This window comes from Vipera ursinii (assembly GCF_947247035.1).
Source record: "Vipera ursinii genome assembly, chromosome: Z".
NCBI classification, from domain to species: domain Eukaryota; kingdom Metazoa; phylum Chordata; class Lepidosauria; order Squamata; family Viperidae; genus Vipera; species Vipera ursinii.
This window is the reverse complement of record NC_139517.1, coordinates 40,588,053-40,604,995: the sequence shown is the minus strand read 5'-3', so window position 1 is coordinate 40,604,995 and position 16,943 is coordinate 40,588,053. Positions and strand designations below refer to the sequence as shown.

The window sequence follows — 16,943 nt, the reverse complement described above, 5'->3', positions numbered from 1 at the left end:
GCGGCCAGCCAAAAGGGCAGATATGGGGGTGGGGGAGAGATAAGTGGGTGGAGGGAATTGGAAGCAGTCTCTTACCTTATTGAGGGCTGGGAAGTCATGTGAAGTCTCACTTTACAATTGGATTGCTCAGCAATAGAAATTCTGGTCCCATTTGTGATTTTAAGTCAAGGAGTAGCTGTAAATAGATCCATACAAATAAAGAAGCCTTTCCTTTTAAACGTGAGGGACAGTATTTCACTGCTCAGTTGAAGATTATCCTATAATAGTTTGATATCAAAGAAGAGGCACCAGTACAGGGAACAATATGCATCTTTTGTAAGATGGAAATCTGTATGCACAATGGCAAGGATAAGACAATATGTAGGTGAACAGGCAGATGCTATCAGGCAAATCTTTAATTGGTTGATGTTAAACATCATTAAAAATAGAGAGCACCAGGAGCCATGTATTCCGGTACTGAAGGCTGCAAAGTCGTATTTGCTCAACAACCCTATGATTTGCATAAAAGAAAAATACAGTGGGATGTATGCTACAACACAGAGTCTACTGTATACACACAACACATGTGCCACAAATCTTTCCTGGAAAGGCCCTTGGTTTTCCCCCCTGCTTATTCAATGATGTTGCAGTGCTATATTGTATACTCTAACCAGTGCTTTTTTTTGTAAAAGAAAAAGGTGCCGGAACTCACACATGTCATACAACCCACCTTGCCTACCCTACAAGGTTCCATCCAAAAAAGGTGCCGGAGTTTGGAACTCCGTTCTGAGCGTTCAATGAGAAAAAAAGCCCTGACTCTAACTCCATAAAGGAATCCTGAATTCAGTAGATTGACTTCTGTACCAATAAAAGCTTTTTTTAAGAGTTCCTTTGGAGGGACAGTTATCAGTTCTACAAACTAGTGAGAAAGTCTACTTTTCTCTTCTTCACGAGGTGTGAGTGTATTAAGCAATGCTGGGAAAATATGGAAGGTTAAAATGGAAAAGTAGGAGGAGGAGGGCGCAGTGTAAAGTCCTATTTGGTGCGTCTTGTTCAGTTACTTCAAGTGAGCAAATCAGGGCTGGCCAGGGCTTATATGCCCTCCTAATGAGGTCGGATACTGGGTGGCTCAGCCACTCTAATGTTCTGGATTCTCACAACAAGCTGAAGCAAAACCTGACCCGGTTTGAACAACACAGGAAGTTAAAACGAGGCTGGCTAGTTTGCAGTTCGGTGAATGGTGTAAGCTCAAATGCTCTCTGTGCTGCGGGGCAGCGATCGTTCCCATTTCCCACGCGAGGGGCGACAAGGCAGTTTACAAACTCAAATCATTACAAGCAGCCCCGCAATTCCTTGTAACGCGGTAACCCTAGTGGCGGAAATACCCCCCGGTGACCAAGGGTGCATCTCCGTACTGGTCTCCCCTGAGCCCAAATGCGGCCACGGGCTAGGAGGATTGTCGGGACCAGCCCGAGGGTCCCCGAGGCTAGCCGCACCTCTATCGGCCTTTTGCCCTCGCCCTCCGGCTCAGAGGCGGGACCGAGAGGGGGCGTCCCTCGCCCGCCCAGGTACCTTTTTTAAGTGATGCGGGAGCGCCGGGGGCCGAGAGCGCAGCGCCATGCCGAGCCAGGGAAGCGGAGGATCGCGACGAAGAAGCAGAAGCTGGCACCATGCGCCTGCCGCCGGGAGAGACCGCGCTGCCGCCTCTGCGCGCTTCTCTAGTCGCCACTGCCGCCACTTTCTGCCTGCTGCTCCTGCAAGTAGACGCCTATTTCGGGTCAGCGGCGTTTTCTCCTTTTGACGCGGCTTCGGATTTGGGAGCCTCTTCTCTACTTTTAGAATACATCTTTTCTGTTCAGGTGTTCTCTCTCCACCCCCTCCCCCGCCTTCCTCTTCTCTTAACTTCCCTTTTTATACGAATTTAGTTTTGTAATGCTTTTCTAGTTTCTTTCCTGCTCTCTCCCCCCCCGTTCCCCTTCTTATTCTAAACGATTCCCGTTTCTTTCTTTATCTTTGGTTGGATTTCATTTTCCCCTCCCCGCTTTTCTTCCATTTCCCAAATAATCTCTTTTTCCTTCTTACTTTTTTTTTTGCTCTCTAACCCTAACCCTTTGCTTTCAGATGGCGAAGCTAAGCCGCCTTAACAGGTGTCCGACTGACTTCTGACGAGACAGGGAAAACACGCCTAAAGTTGTCCTGTCCCCTTCTGTCCTGTTTATCTTGAATAGTTTATATCCCTCTCTCCTTATCTCTTTCCCTTTCGTTTTCTTCCGTCAAACAAGCCAATCTAAGTGGTTGGATACATAGTCGCAATCCTAAACGCTGCGTGGAATTACAGTTCTTTCTCTTCAGCGATCTACGCTTTGAAGAAAGCTGCTGTCTCTTAATTGCTAGCCAGGCGCAACGCCGGTTTTACAGTTATCCTGAGAATTGTTCACTAACGCAGCTCAAATGTCGGGGGAACCTGACTGGAAATGGCATCACTTAGACATGCTGATCCTTCACGTCCTTCTCTGTAAACGTTCTTTGCAGCAGATCCTTTGCCAGCTCAAAGCTCGTGCAGATTGCATTTACTAGACTAGACTAAAGCGCGTAGTCGAGAGAAAACGGATGAGGCTTTAGGAAAGACATGGGGCCAGACCCGACCATATAAACGTTGCAAACTTTTTTGGGATGGGGGCAGAATAAGTAGAGGGTTTCATATTGATTTCTCAATATACTTATGCTTATCCATGGATATTAACCTTTAAAGATTCTGACATGTTCTGTATTTCATTCTGTGATTGGGAAGTCATTTAAAGCTGGCTTTTAATTGTCCCCCTTCCCCCCCCCCCAAGATGTGCAGAAAAATCTCCCAGGTTTGGGACATTTTTGTTGAACATACTCACTGAAATAAGGACCAACTTGGTACGTTGTGAAGTCTATCATTCAGGTTGATCTGAATGCATAGGAGTTCCAGCATTGGAAAGGAGGACCAGAAGTCTTATGATTAAATATACAACAAGTAGTGTGTTCTACAAAGTGATATAGACTAATTATATTGAAATGACTGGGGCAGCTCCTAATTAGTTAGAACTCCTTGTAATTTCAGAGGATTCCTAAACATGTTAAAATGTATACATTTACATTTTTACACCTTTTTATTCTTCATTTACAAGCTAAAGGCCATGAGATAATATAATCTCAAGAGTTTGGGATTATACACAAATTGCACCTTACTGTAAGGAGTGTGAGGATGCATATATGTGTGCCTTGCGATGCAGTTATTTGAAATTCTCTTAAGATTTGAATTTCAAGATATTGTATTTGCATAAAAACTTGCATTCTGGCTCAAGACAGCAATCATACAAATGCTTACCTAAAGTTAAACACTGTTTTAATTATTGAGACCTATTTATGAAGGATTAAGATTGTATTATATTATTTCAAAAGTTCTCAGGAGATACATCAGTAAAATACTGTATACATCAAATTTCTCTTGATGAGCAATGGAAGGATATTAATCTGTAATATTCTTGTATAATACCTGAGTTTGCGTATCCATATACAGTTTTACTTTTCAAACCTCAAGCCTTCATTTTCCAAAACATAGGCAAATTTTTTCATTGGTTTAAATGCTTAACTCTGCCTCACTTCTTAGTTTCAACAATGCAAATGTTGCTATATTTTAGTAAACCAAGAAACAGAGTTCAGTTTGTTAATTGTAAATTTGAGAGCAGCTCATGATGCAATTGGTATTTTTTGTTGTTTAAATTCTTTTAGTCTGTATTAATTTTATGCTTCTCCATCTTGGCAATCTCTACATCCAATTTCCCCCAAATATTCAGGTGCTTTTTTTTTGTTTTACCAATACTGCAAAATGAGTTTGCCTGCAGAAGCAATAGAGTCAAGGTAGTTTTCTGATCTTCTTGCAGCACACTAAACTATGGTTTGTTTAATTATGGTTCCCTAAGGAAACTACAGTTTGTTGAGTTCTAGTTATCAATGAAGGCATAAACCATTGTATACAAACCATATTCGTTCAGTTCACATACTGCTGAGCTTTAAGCCTCATTGTGGTTTACTATAGTGTGTAAATGCATAGGCCAGAGATTTCACATAAATATAGTTTGGGTTCCAGAAGGCTTTATTATATACGGTACTTACCCTCTTCCTTAGGATTTAAATGACCCAAATGTAGATATTTTGCACATATATCATTTTTCCCATGTTACTTTCATCTTCCCAACCCCCGCCACAGAAGTCTGTTAAAGAGGGGAAAATAGAATGCACAATGTTGCCTGATTAGATTAGGACTTTAGAATGACAAACTGATCTCATCATGCCTGACAACTGACCATTTTAATAGCAATTGTAATGTAAAAGATCTGGAGAATACCAGACTGCCTATCTCTAGACTAAAATTCTTCAGAGATCCTTAGTAGCTAGTCCTACTCTTCATTATTAAGAATTATAGGAGCCAATACATATACTCTTGTAAAGCTCTGATGATTTTTTTTAAAAATACTGAGTCTTGAATTCTAAAAGTTCAGAATGGGGATTTTGAGATTTGAGTTGTTTTCAGCACCTGTCCTCAGTTCTGGAGAAAGATGGGAACAGTAAAATGTTTTTGAACTTGTGCATATATTTTTCCTTAGAGCAAAGATCTACTAAGCCTCCATATATGATTTTGGGGCAAGTTTGAAATGCTGTGTTTTTTGGAAAACAATACTAATGGAATCCAAGACCAGGAAGCAGATTCAACATATTTGAAATCACTAGTAATTTATATACATTCTACGGATGTTGGTGAGTGAATTAGCACCAAATCAGGATCTGATCTAAGGATACCAGCATTACCATGCAGAATTTTATAAAGGTAGCTGTTTCTCTTCTCCCAAGAGATGATTATTACAGTCCTAGTCAAAACTTATAGCAACCTAGGTACTCTCTATATCAGTGATTTTAAAACTTGGCAGCTTAAAGATGTGTGGACTTCAGTTCTGAGAATTCCCCAACCAGCAACCAGGCTATCCTTTTAGCATTTTCTAGGGATGCTGGGACTGCACACTTTGAAATGTTGACTGGGAATTCCAAGAACTGTTAACATGTTGAAGTATGTTGATTTAGAAGACCCTTGTCACAGCATCTCTTGTCTGGGATGCTGTGTCTGTCTTTGCCTACGTTTCAGAATTAGATCTCAGTCAGCTTTTTCTCCTTTCAGGAAGTGCATGCTCATGTCTCTGCTTTCCCAAGCAAGACGTAATATTCTTTTTCTCTCAGTTATCACTTCCTTAATGCAAAACAAATATTGATTATTGTTTTAGGTGGATTTGGTTGCTTAAGCAACTTAAGGGAGCTGTAATCTTGCAACAGCTGTGTTCCTTTAGTTGATAAAACATTTTACCCCAGTTCTTTATGGGAACTATTACATACTTTGAGTGAGTTTCCTGTTTGTTATAACCAGCCTTCCAATGGAGGGACCAGCCACAAATAAATGCTGGAATTTCTAGATTCTATTTTCTGTTTCTGAAAGTTAATGAATGGGCCTGTTGCTGTTCTTTGTCAACACTAGCCAGGTTGGATAGTTTTAGGAGCAAACCTATAGATTCAAGGAGGATTGGGCTCTTTCTGAGTAATAATACAACCTGCAAAATCATAGACACTTTGCCTTAAATAATGGTTGCTGGGAAGTGACAGGAGTGAGCTTCCAGACACATCCAGTTGGCCACTGTGTAACAGAGGATAGGAGTTGCTAAGTCAGGGGAGATATCTACCATGGGGCCTGCAGGTACTTACCATCCCAGGTCCTTCCTTGCCCTATGGCAGGGGTAGGCAACCTTGGCTCTTTTATGACTCGTGGACTTCAACTCCCAGAATTCCATGCTGGCTCAGGAATACTGGGAGTTGAAGTCCACGAGTCATAAAAGAGCCAAGGTTGCCTACCCCTGCCCTATGGCTTCAAAAAACTTGGTTGTGAATGAGCTCCAGTAGGAGCTGCTGTGGACAAGCAGGGCCAGTGGAGAAAGAAATCATTTTTCTCCTCCTCTTTTGCTCCAGAACCTACCATTGCTTGGTCATTAGCATCAGTGCCATTTCCAGTTTTCTCTTTCTTCTCTAATCAGTTGGATTGTCTGGAAGGGCAAGGAGGCTGACCACACAATGAAACTGAAACCCTCAGAGTCTTTTCAACTTCCTCAGCACCCACTGATTGCTGTTTTGCTCCTCAGCTCTGCTATGGTGGAATACAGCTTTCTAAGCCTCCTTTTCTTTAGCCCTGTAACTATTGGTGAGTGGGTGGGGCACTGCAGTTGAGAGAGCTTGCTTTCAGCTCAGAGAGCTCCCCTGGTCCACTAGTCTCAGGGTATGACTGCATTACAGGACTTATTATATGATCTGGAGGAGTTGACAGCAGAGGAGGAGAGCAGCATTTTGTTCTATAACCTTGACTCAGAGTTTTCTGGACACATGGGGGGCAGGAACTAAGGCTGACATGGGAGGTGATGTAGAGGGTAAAGAAGATTACCTTGACAGATAAGCAAGATCTGTTACTAGAGTGGTGATGAATGAAAACTATTTTAACTCTACAAGAAACAGCCTACGTAAGTGCCTCAGTGAACTCCCTTATTCACTGAAGTATAAGAAGGAAGAGGATTGCATAAGCACACTTGCAAGATTCTGTTATTATAACCAATCTCCATAAAAAAAATAGTCATTCTGTGGAGTTGATTCTTGGTCTAGTCTACTTAGAGATGTGGTCTGGTCTCTCTAGATGTGTTAAATTACAATTCTCTCCACCCTTAGGCAGCAGTGTCCCATAGCATGATAAACTAGAATGAACCTGGTATGTTCTGTGGAACACTGCTGCTTGAGGATGAAGGGAGTTGTAGTTCAACACATCTGGAAGTATTAAAAACATCAGCTAAGGCCTCCAAGCCATATATGAATGGGTCTCCCAACAGTGAAGTGGAGGATAGATAACAAATTGACAGCTATTGATGAAAAGACTGCAGATAGCTAGAAAGCATTTTTAGAGTTAGGAATTTGGGGCAAAGTGTTGGAGGCTAGACTTAAATAACAGGACCCAATGGACAGAATTCTATGTATTGGAGGGGCTCATAAATTTATATGTCAGTCCTATTTCATCAAATGAAAAAGGGACAGGCCAACCAGGGCCAATGTTCTATTAAACAATTATTTCTAATATTTTCAAGAAGCAGTGCCATGGTAAATATTTTCAATGTGTTTTGTACTGAAAACATTCAATCTCATTTTAACATTATCCAAATTTGTTTAATTATGTCTCTGCAATTACATTACAGTCTTGGTCTTGGCTTTAGTCATATTCCTCTTTTTATTTCAATCTTCAATCTTCAGTCTTTAGTCATATTCCTCTTTTTATTTCAATCTTCAATCTTCAGTCTTTAGTCATATTCCTCTTTTTATTTCAATCTTTGCCATGCTCTCCCTTTGTTACTGTAGAGTAACATAGTTGCTATCCTTGTCACTTGCTTAATGGTTCCCTGGTTGATTTGTTTAGTGAATCTACATAGCTAAAGGTAAAGGTTCCCCCGCACATGCGTGCTAGTCGTTTCCGACTCTAGGGGCCGGTGCTCATCTCCGTTTCATAGCCGAAGAGCCAGCGCTTGTCCGAGGACGTCTCCGTGGTCATGTGGCCGGCATGACTAGACGCCAAAGGCGCATGGGACGCTGTTACCTTCCCACCGTAGTGGTCCCTGTTTTTCTACTTGCATTTTTACGTGCTTTCGAACTGCTAGGTGGGCAGAAGCTGGGACGAGTAACAGGCGCTCACTCTGCTACGCGGCACTCGGGATTCGACCCGCCAAACTGCCAACCTTCCGATCGACAAGTTCAGCGTCCTAACCCACTGAGCCACTCATGTCAAAAAGTGACTCTGGCCAGGTTAGAAGAAATAACAATTAAAACCATATCACAATATAAAGCAGATCAGACAGAAATAACAACAAAAATAAAACATAAAAAAGCCCCAGGAGAGCAGAAGGACACCCATCATTTACCCTCATTCAATCACCTTGCAGGCTTACCATGGGATCCCCAAGGTAGATGGAAGAACCCTATTTCCAAAACTTTCCAGAAGGCTAACACAGATGGGGCTAACTTTATCTCACAGGGAATAATGTTCTGGAGGGTGGAGGCTACAGCAGAAAAAAAGTTTCCTCTGGGATCCACCAGGAAGATCTCCTTAGCAATCTGGATCTGGAACGTATTTCTTCTGCAGGACTGATGAGGCGGTTAGATGTAACCGCAGCAATTTGAATTGTACCTGGAAGCAAATCAGTGTCATTGTGTTGACATAATGTAGTTTCTGGAGCAGAGATGTAAGTTTTCCATCTAAGAGGCACACCACATGCAACCACACTCAGCAGCTAAAGCTTCCAGATGCTCTTCAGGGGCAGCCCCATGTAGAGTGCATTATGTTAATCCATTCTGGAAGTTATCAAGGCATGAAAGTGAACAGATCCTCATGGTCCAGGAAGGGGTGTTCATGCACAACGCAAAGCTGTACAAATGTTTAATGCAGCAACCAGTGATTAATGTCTAAATCAGTTGTCCCTGCTCCCTATAGTTATGTTGAACTAAATTTCTCATAATTTACAACAAGCATTAGGAACATAATTTCTTGGAAATTCAGCTAATAACAATAAATTGGGATTTAGGACAGTTTTTATCCAATCCGAGATGTACTGTTATCCAAATAATTCTATAAATCGATAGCTACAGAAAGTTTATATTGTATAGTAGCTCCCTCGGTGCATGATTAATCCTGAAATGATTTGGAAGTTGCTGTCTTCTGTTGGGGTCCTTCTAGTTCATTTCCAAACTGATTGGAGCTCAAAGTGCCCACAGGAAATTACAACAAGGCAAGTATTTAGCTGGTATGTGGGCACTGCATCGATGCAGCTTTTATCTTGGTGAAACTGCGGCCATTTTGTTCTCTGTTGGTTATTTGGAAATTTACTTACTTAATCATTAACCAACATCGTGCATTGGCTGGAAGAAGACCTCTGGGTGGGTGAGAGGGTTTCTAGAATTCCACCCTTGGTAGGCGATAACATCTCTTCCTTTTCGTGCTCTCTCAAGACTGGAGGCCTTTTGGCTGCCTGGCGCTAGGCATATGCATGCTTGATTGATCACAGGTTCTGATGAACAACCTGTCCTGTAAATGAACTCGGGTCAGGTCCAGGAAATGCCAAACCTCAGGACTGGGTTATATACAGGCAGTAGAGGCAAAATCTTGAGGGCAATAGCCACCAGTGGCATGAGTAATACTGGAGGGAGATTGGTTTGGAATGATGATGGCCAGGATGGTGGATAAATTATAAAATAAAAACCTAAGAGATTTATGTTCAATTTCCTGGCAGTTTTTCCTCCCTTTTTTCTTCTACTAATAGGCGACCTTGGAGAATGGGGCTGAGTGAGAAGATACTTTCTTTACATTTTGTTTTAGAGTCAGAATCAATCCACCTGCTCTTAAAGTGATTTCTACCCATTAAACAACATTGTTGGAGGAAAAATGTGTAATGATAAATCCATTAGATCTTAAGGGTGCATTTCAATTTGGAGAGGGGTGGGGAATTAAGAGGCAGGAGGTAGAAGGAGATGGCTCAGAAAAATGCAACATGGCTTAGTGTTTGGCACTGAATTATAAGTTGAATTCTCAGTTGTATTCTCTTAGCTGTGATTTTTCAACTAAGGTCTGATATACTGGTAATTTGAGATATAGAAGGAGTAGCAAGCTCTAAAGACATTTTAATACTATCCAAGTTTTCTGTTTCTAAGAACAAAATAGTCATGTTTATTTTATTGGGCACTGTTCTTTTATTGGGCAATTTGTTGCAATAACTTTCCTTCTCAACTTAGGCTATGAGCCTGTATGAAAAACTGTATGAAAAACTGAGTAATTCTTCTAATTTGACAATTTTTCTTTCTATAATATATTAACTTGTGTGATAACAGATGGAAAGATGATAGAATCATAATGAAATATAATATCAAGAATGCTAGAAAAATGTATTATGAACCAATAAGCCTAGGTTCAAAGATCTATCTTCCCAAACCTGGTAAGATCAGTCAGTTTAAGATTTAAGTCATAGTTTGCTTTCAACTCTAAAATCTGGCCAATAAAAAGAAACTATAATATGATCTTGATACCATTCCAGTTTGTAAAGATATCATCTAAATATTTACTATTTCTATTTTATTCCTCTTACGTAGTATGCATAGGGTCTAGTTAATGTCATAGCAACTAGTCAGCCTTGATTGATTTGGAAACTAAGCAGGGTGAGAGTAAATCCCAGGATAGTAGGATCGATTGAAATGCCATGTTAAAAAAACAAAAACCCTCACCAATAGAAAAAACTAATAGCAAACTATCTTTAATGGTGATTTTTGGTGATATCTAAATTCTGAAGACAAATTCTGAGGATATTGATATCCTCAGAATATCCTGTGTGTGTGTGTGTGTGTGTGTGTGTGTGTGTGTGTGTGTGTGTGTGTGTATATATATATATATATATATATATATATATATATATATATATATATATATATATATATATATATTATACACATATACATATACATGCATGCATATAAACATACATACATACATACATACATACATAATTTTAAGTATATGGTTACAGTATAGCAAAGGGGCAGCCTTTGAAATGATTAATTTATTCAAGTTCAGGCTAAATGTGTGTGGATTTTGGAACTTTTTTGTATCATGTGAAATCTTCCAATGCAGCCCCCTCAGAAATCCAGTTAAAAATGTGATCTCTGCTATTTCTGACCGAACCTAGTTTAATGGAAGTAAATAAATGTGCAGTTTTGGTAATTCATCTAAATTGGTGTTTTTCAGCCTTAAAGGTAAAGGTAAAGGTAAAGGTTCCCCCGCACATGTATGCTAGTCGTTTCCAACTCTAGGGGCCGGTGCTCATCTCCGTTTCAAAGCCGAAGAGCCAGCGCTTGTCCGAGGACGTCTCCGTGGTCATGTGGCCGGCATGACTAGACACCAAAGGCCCATGGAACGCTGTTACCTTCCCACCGTGCTGGTCCCTATTTTTCTACTTGCATTTTTTACATGCTTTCGAACTGCTAGGTTGGCAGAAGCTGGGACGAGTAACAGGCGCTCACTCTGTTACACGGCACTCGGGATTCGACCCGCCAAACTGCCGACCTTCTGATCGACAAGCTCAGCAACCTAACCCACTGAGCCACCGCGTCCCTTGTTTTCAGCCTTAGCAACTTTAAATTATGTGGACTTCAACTCCTCAGAATTATTCTTCTATGATACGGGGAAAGAGACACCTCTACAGTGTATGGTTTAGCTTTAGTTTTCCTTTTTTTCTTTTCTCTAACTAGTGCATGTACTAGGTATAATTCCTATCACCTTCTATAGCTGATGGTCATTCCAATGAGGAATAATTGGAGACTTTGTCTAATAGCTATAGAGAGCACTAGCTAAAGGAAAACAGTTCTAAAATCCATCCCAACATTTGTTCCCTGTTCAAAATTTTCTTTTACCGAAACCAGTTCTTAAGGCAAATCTTCCTTAAATGTATTTGAATTTTGACCATAAAGAAAGGGAAACCATCTTCTCTGCATCAAAATGTAAGTAGTAGATTATTTGTACTTCAAGTAAAAAAATTAAAGAGTAAGGAAAGTTAATAAAGTTTTAAAAAGGCATATCTACTAGATGTTGGTCATCTGTTTGCCTCCTTTAACCTGCTTTGCATTCCTAGGGTTATGGGAAAACCCAAGATGCTACACTGTGCATTCATGCCTTTCCAGAGCTTGGTATAGTATTTGGAGACATCTTTAACTGTAGACTTGACCTCAGAAGTTTCTAATAAGAGTTTAGAATCTCCATTAGAGTGTAGCCGCTTGGTTCTTTTTTTTAATCTTCCTGTAGTTATTTATATTGCAGTGAATTGTTTTAATAGAAAAAAAAAACAAATTGAGGCAAGCATTCAACCCCCAAATTTGTCTGAACATTTCACTTGAAATCTTGCCAAGCTGTTTTTCTTTCCTACAGGTGAGGCTCCAAGGTGCATCACTATTAATCCATAGACTGAGCTTTTCTGCTTCTTTTGCTTTGTCTTAGATGTAGGATTTTCAGTAGAAGGGCTTCACACCTTCTCCCACCACTCACCAACTGTATAACCACTTCATTTCTCTACTTTTAACTCAGCCCTAAGCTTACATGGGATGGGTAACTGAGATGGCCATCATATCGGTGATCTGTTAATGCCTAAGTGGCAATAATGCATTCTCTGGTTTATCAAGCCAAGCCAAGACTTACTTCTCTTTCTCTTAGCCTGACCGGAAAAGAAACCTTGACTCAGTTTCCACTGCTGGGATCTTCAACAAATCCTGCCCATTGGAAGGCTCACTTGAAACAATGTGACCTGCTGAGGCTTTCCCAGAAGCAAAAGAGGCTTTGTCGTCGGGAGCCAGGGCTGGCCGAGACTTTACGGGATGCTATTCGGCTTGGCATCCTCGAGTGCCAGTACCAGTTTCGCAATGAGCGTTGGAACTGCAGTCTCGATGGGAGAGCTAACCTGTTGAAGAGAGGTAAACAGGAACATCAGTTCCATCAGATTCTGAAACCCCCGGAACAGCAGAAACCTCTAAACCTTGCTTCTTTCTCTTTGGGCTGTCCACTTCCTTCAGTCATAATTAGAAGCTAGGAAAAAAGGCATCACGGGAGAGATAATTTAATCTTGTCAACAAACCCTCAGAAGCTATAGGCTGCCATTTTTAATTAACTTGGTTTCCTCTTTTTCAATTTTGAATGCAGATAAGAAGAAGCCTTCTTCTCTAGGCCCAAAATATAAGCACTAGGCTACTAGAGTTTTAGCAGGCTGGATAACAGTGGCCTTTTATCCTCCTCTAGCTTGTGATATTCTCTAGGCTTTTAGAAAATAAAAGCCTGTGTGCAATTATTATAGGAACTAGTTCATACTAGTGGGGAAGGAACAGAACAAGCTACTTCTCTTCTGCCAGCCTGTGGAGTTGTCTGCATGGAATTCCTGCTCACTTCTTTTTCCAGATCACTTGTTAAATGTAAGGATGTGATATTCCAATGTTTCCATTCAGGTATGCTTTGTTCCTAAAAGTACGCTGGAACCCAGGCACGTTTTATTTGTATTAAACATTGTTCGAAGTTGTTTGCAAAGCAATAGAATGTGACTTTTAAAAATCTTTCACAATAGCCAATAGTCTTAAGACTTCAATCCTATACACCTTTCCTTTGCAATAAATCTAGCTGAGTGATACTTCTCAGAATACATGCGCATAGGATTATGTAGCAAGATTTTCTTTTAAAAAAAAGGAGGATAGCAAAGCAATACTTCAAACTAACTGTTAATAAAAGAATGTGCCTTCTCAAAAAAAAAATTAAGGAAAAACATTTCCAATGTTCACTTTAGTTTCAAGCTATTAATCAATAGTAAGATTCTACTTAGAATGTCAGCCTGGTGTACTGATTAAGGTGTTAGACTAGAAGCAGGGGAACCAGACTTGGCTTAGACCATGGGTGCCCAGCCTTGGCAAGTCTTATTGTGGATTCTCACAAGTCTTAATGTTGCCAAGGCTGGATGCCTGCTTTAGACACAGACACTCTGACTTTAGGCCAGGCACTCTAGTTTAACCCTTAGGAGGAAGGGAATGAGGAGCATTTCTGAAAAATTTTGCCAAGAAAACTGTAGGAACTGTAGGGTAAGAAGTCAAGACTAACCCAAAGGCATGAAGAAAGACTTCATCTTACCTGGATAACAGACATTTAATTAAATAACTTTCTATCAGACAAAACAATAACTTAGTTTCAAGTGCTAAGGAGCCCAGTGGGATTTACCTTTCTTATAGGAGGGAGCCCACGCTAACCTTAAACTCCTACAGTAGCTCAACTGCAGAACTTCTACCAGATGTCTGGATGAAGCATGTAAATACTACAAGGGCTTCTTGTCCGTATCCCCACTTCCGGCTTAGATTTATTCAGTTATTGTGAATAAATGTTCTCCTCACTCCTGCTTGGCTTTGTTTCTCTAGGTTTCAAGGAAACAGCATTTCTCTATGCAGTGTCTTCAGCAGCCTTAACTCACTCCCTTGCTCGTGCATGCAGTGCTGGGCGAATGGAACGCTGTACCTGTGATGATTCACCTGACTTAGAGAACCGCAAAGCCTGGCAGTGGGGTGTGTGTGGTGACAACCTCAAGTATAGCATCAGGTTCCTGAAGAATTTCCTGGGCCAGAAGAAGGTTGGGAAAGATCTGAGGGCCAAGGTGGACATCCATAACACAAACGTGGGCATCAAGGTAAGGGTGAATTTGCTGCAGGAGAGAGAGAGAGAGAGAGAGAGAGAGAGAGAGAGAGAGAGAGAGAGAGAGAGAGAGAGAGAGAGAGAGAGAGAGAGAGAGAGAGAGAGAGAGAGAGAGAGATGGAAAATAAATTTTTTTAATCTTTCTCACCATTCCACTCCTACTGGGAGATTAACTGAACTCTGAAATACCAGATCTGTATCTTTCTTGGCAGCATATGGTCAAAACAGTGGTTTCCACAGTGACATTATACAATTGATTATGCACCAGGGTAGACTAAAGCAAGCATTTTTAATGAGCTGGATCATTTTTTTTTCTCCCTGTTGATTCTGAGGCTACCTTCTGACTACATCTTTACAAAATCCTAAGCTGACAATCCTAATGCAAATATTGGTCAGAAAAGCACAAACAATATTTGGAAATCCTTAAAAGCTCGCATGGATAGAGCTTAAGAAGTAGAAAGGATAAATGTACGGGTCTTATAGCAGATTTGTGTCAGGATTATGCATTTCTTATACTTGCAGAAGTTAAATTTGAACAATATAGTTGGTACAATTGGATACATGGATTGTAGGCTATATTTTACAAAAGCTTAGGTTGTAATAACTGCCTGGTCTTTAAGATGTACTGTAATTTGATTTTCTTTCTCTTTATGAATATAAATTTGTTTATTAAAGTGTTAGATTTCCATTGTGTTTTTCCTGCAGGGCTCTAGATATCTTATGGAAGGTTCTTCTCTTCAGTTTATACATTTAGTAACAGTTCTGTGAGGCAAGTAGGCAAGTAGAAAGTATGATTGAGCCAAAGTTACTCAGTGAATAAGGTAAAGTCATTACCTGAATGGTGAAATCTGTTTGAATGTGTTATGTACTGGGCTTTTGGTACCACACCATGTGCGTTGCTGGAGACCTAATGGCTCTCCAGCAACCCAGACAAGACGTCTCCGGTCCTGCAATTGGTCAACCTCGGGTGGCAAGCACGGGTTTAATCTGATTGGTTGCTACCATAGGGTTTGGCTATATATTGTGGCGGGGAGTGCCCCAAGTCCAGTACAGTTCCAGCTTGAATAAAAGAATGAGTTTCTGTGTACTCAGCTGTGTGTCTTCATTCCTGCTCACCAGAGCCCACGACTTAACAGAATGGATGATCCTGCTTTAGAAATTTTCTGATTTCCTTCAGCTTTTTCTAACTACTCACTAATAACTCTGTAACATGGCTAATAATATTTTCCTTCCTCTTCCACAGGCTGTGAAAAATGGCCTCAAGACCACTTGCAAGTGCCATGGTGTGTCTGGTTCATGTGCTGTGAGAACTTGCTGGAAACAGTTATCTCCTTTCCATGAGACAGGGAAGCTCCTGAAGTTACGCTATGATGGTGCTGTCAAGGTCTTCAGCGCCACCAATGATGCTATGGGCCAATCAGAGCTTGTGAGCCCCCAGCATCATGGCCGCTTAGCTAAAGGTCCTACTGTTCCACGCCCCACCGATCTGGTTTATATGGAAGATTCTCCTAGCTTCTGCCGATCTAGTAGGTATTCAGTGGGCACAGCTGGAAGGACGTGTTCCCGTGAGGCTAACTGTGACAGTATGTGCTGTGGCCGGGGTTACAATATCCAGACCCACATTGTTACCTTCTCTTGCCATTGCCAGGTGCAATGGTGCTGCTATGTGGAATGTCAGCAGTGCATGCAGGAAGAAGTGGTTTACAGCTGCAAGCAATAAGACACTGGGGAGTTGGAGAACAATGACTCGTTTCCCTTAGGATTGCATGATGACTTTGGCTTCTTTGATATAGTAATTTCCACCTTGATATTGGATCTAAAACCTAAAATAGGGGTAATTTGTGCAAGGTCTGAGCATTGGAATTGCTGATTTGGAGTCCAGCAGGCAAGGTGAAAGCATAAAATAAGTGCAAACCAACTCTCGAGACTGACTGCTTCTGCTTGACAGAGTTGGAGAACTCTGCCTAGAAGATGATTAAGGACCTACCTTATATTGCCAGGACCTTGCTTCATCTGTCTTAGGGCTGTTTACTCTGACCCAAATAAGATGTCTTTCTTAACCTGAGGCCTCTTCCAAGTGGAGGAAGTCCAGAACTGAAAACTGAAACCTTAATTGCATGAAGTATGAATAATTTTACCCTGCACCCCCTAATTTTGCAAGTAGCATTCCCTAACTTGAATCTCTGCAGGTAATAACTTCATTTCCAATGGTCATTGGTTATTCTGCTTGGGAATTATGAGGCTTAAGATGCAATAAATCTGAAAGCTCCAAGTTTAGGATATTGTCAACCGCAGGAAATCAGGAATCCAAGCAGTTCAAATGAATATTTGTAACTAATGCTCTCTGAAAGAATCTGAACTTATGTCAGTCAAAATAAACTCATGGTAGGTAAAGGTCAACAGATGATGCATTTGACCCCTCCCTTAGGCTCAGCCTGGTCATCTCCTACAGACCTGCTACGTTAGACTAAGCAAAACATCTTGTTAAACGCAAAGATCTGAGTAGCAACTAATTATAAATAGCAAAAAGGTGAAAACAGTTCTGAACAGAAGGCAATCAAGCCAAAACTTCCCATTTGTTCTCAGGTCCAAAATCATTCTAAGGCATCTTCAGTTG

The 16,943-nt window shown here is 40.9% G+C and overlaps 1 protein-coding gene across 1 annotated transcript; it reads left to right on the top strand.

The window, feature by feature from the left end:
• Positions 1-1,649: 1,649 nt before the first annotated feature.
• WNT9B (Wnt family member 9B) lies at positions 1,650-16,046 on the top strand (the record flags this gene model as incomplete). Its single annotated transcript, XM_083378029.1, has 4 exons — positions 1,650-1,756; positions 12,323-12,579; positions 14,056-14,321; positions 15,570-16,046. The coding sequence occupies 4 exons, from the start codon at positions 1,650-1,652 to the stop codon at positions 16,044-16,046; spliced, it is 1,107 nt and encodes a 368-aa protein (XP_083234155.1).
• Between the last annotated feature and the right edge of the window lie 897 nt (positions 16,047-16,943).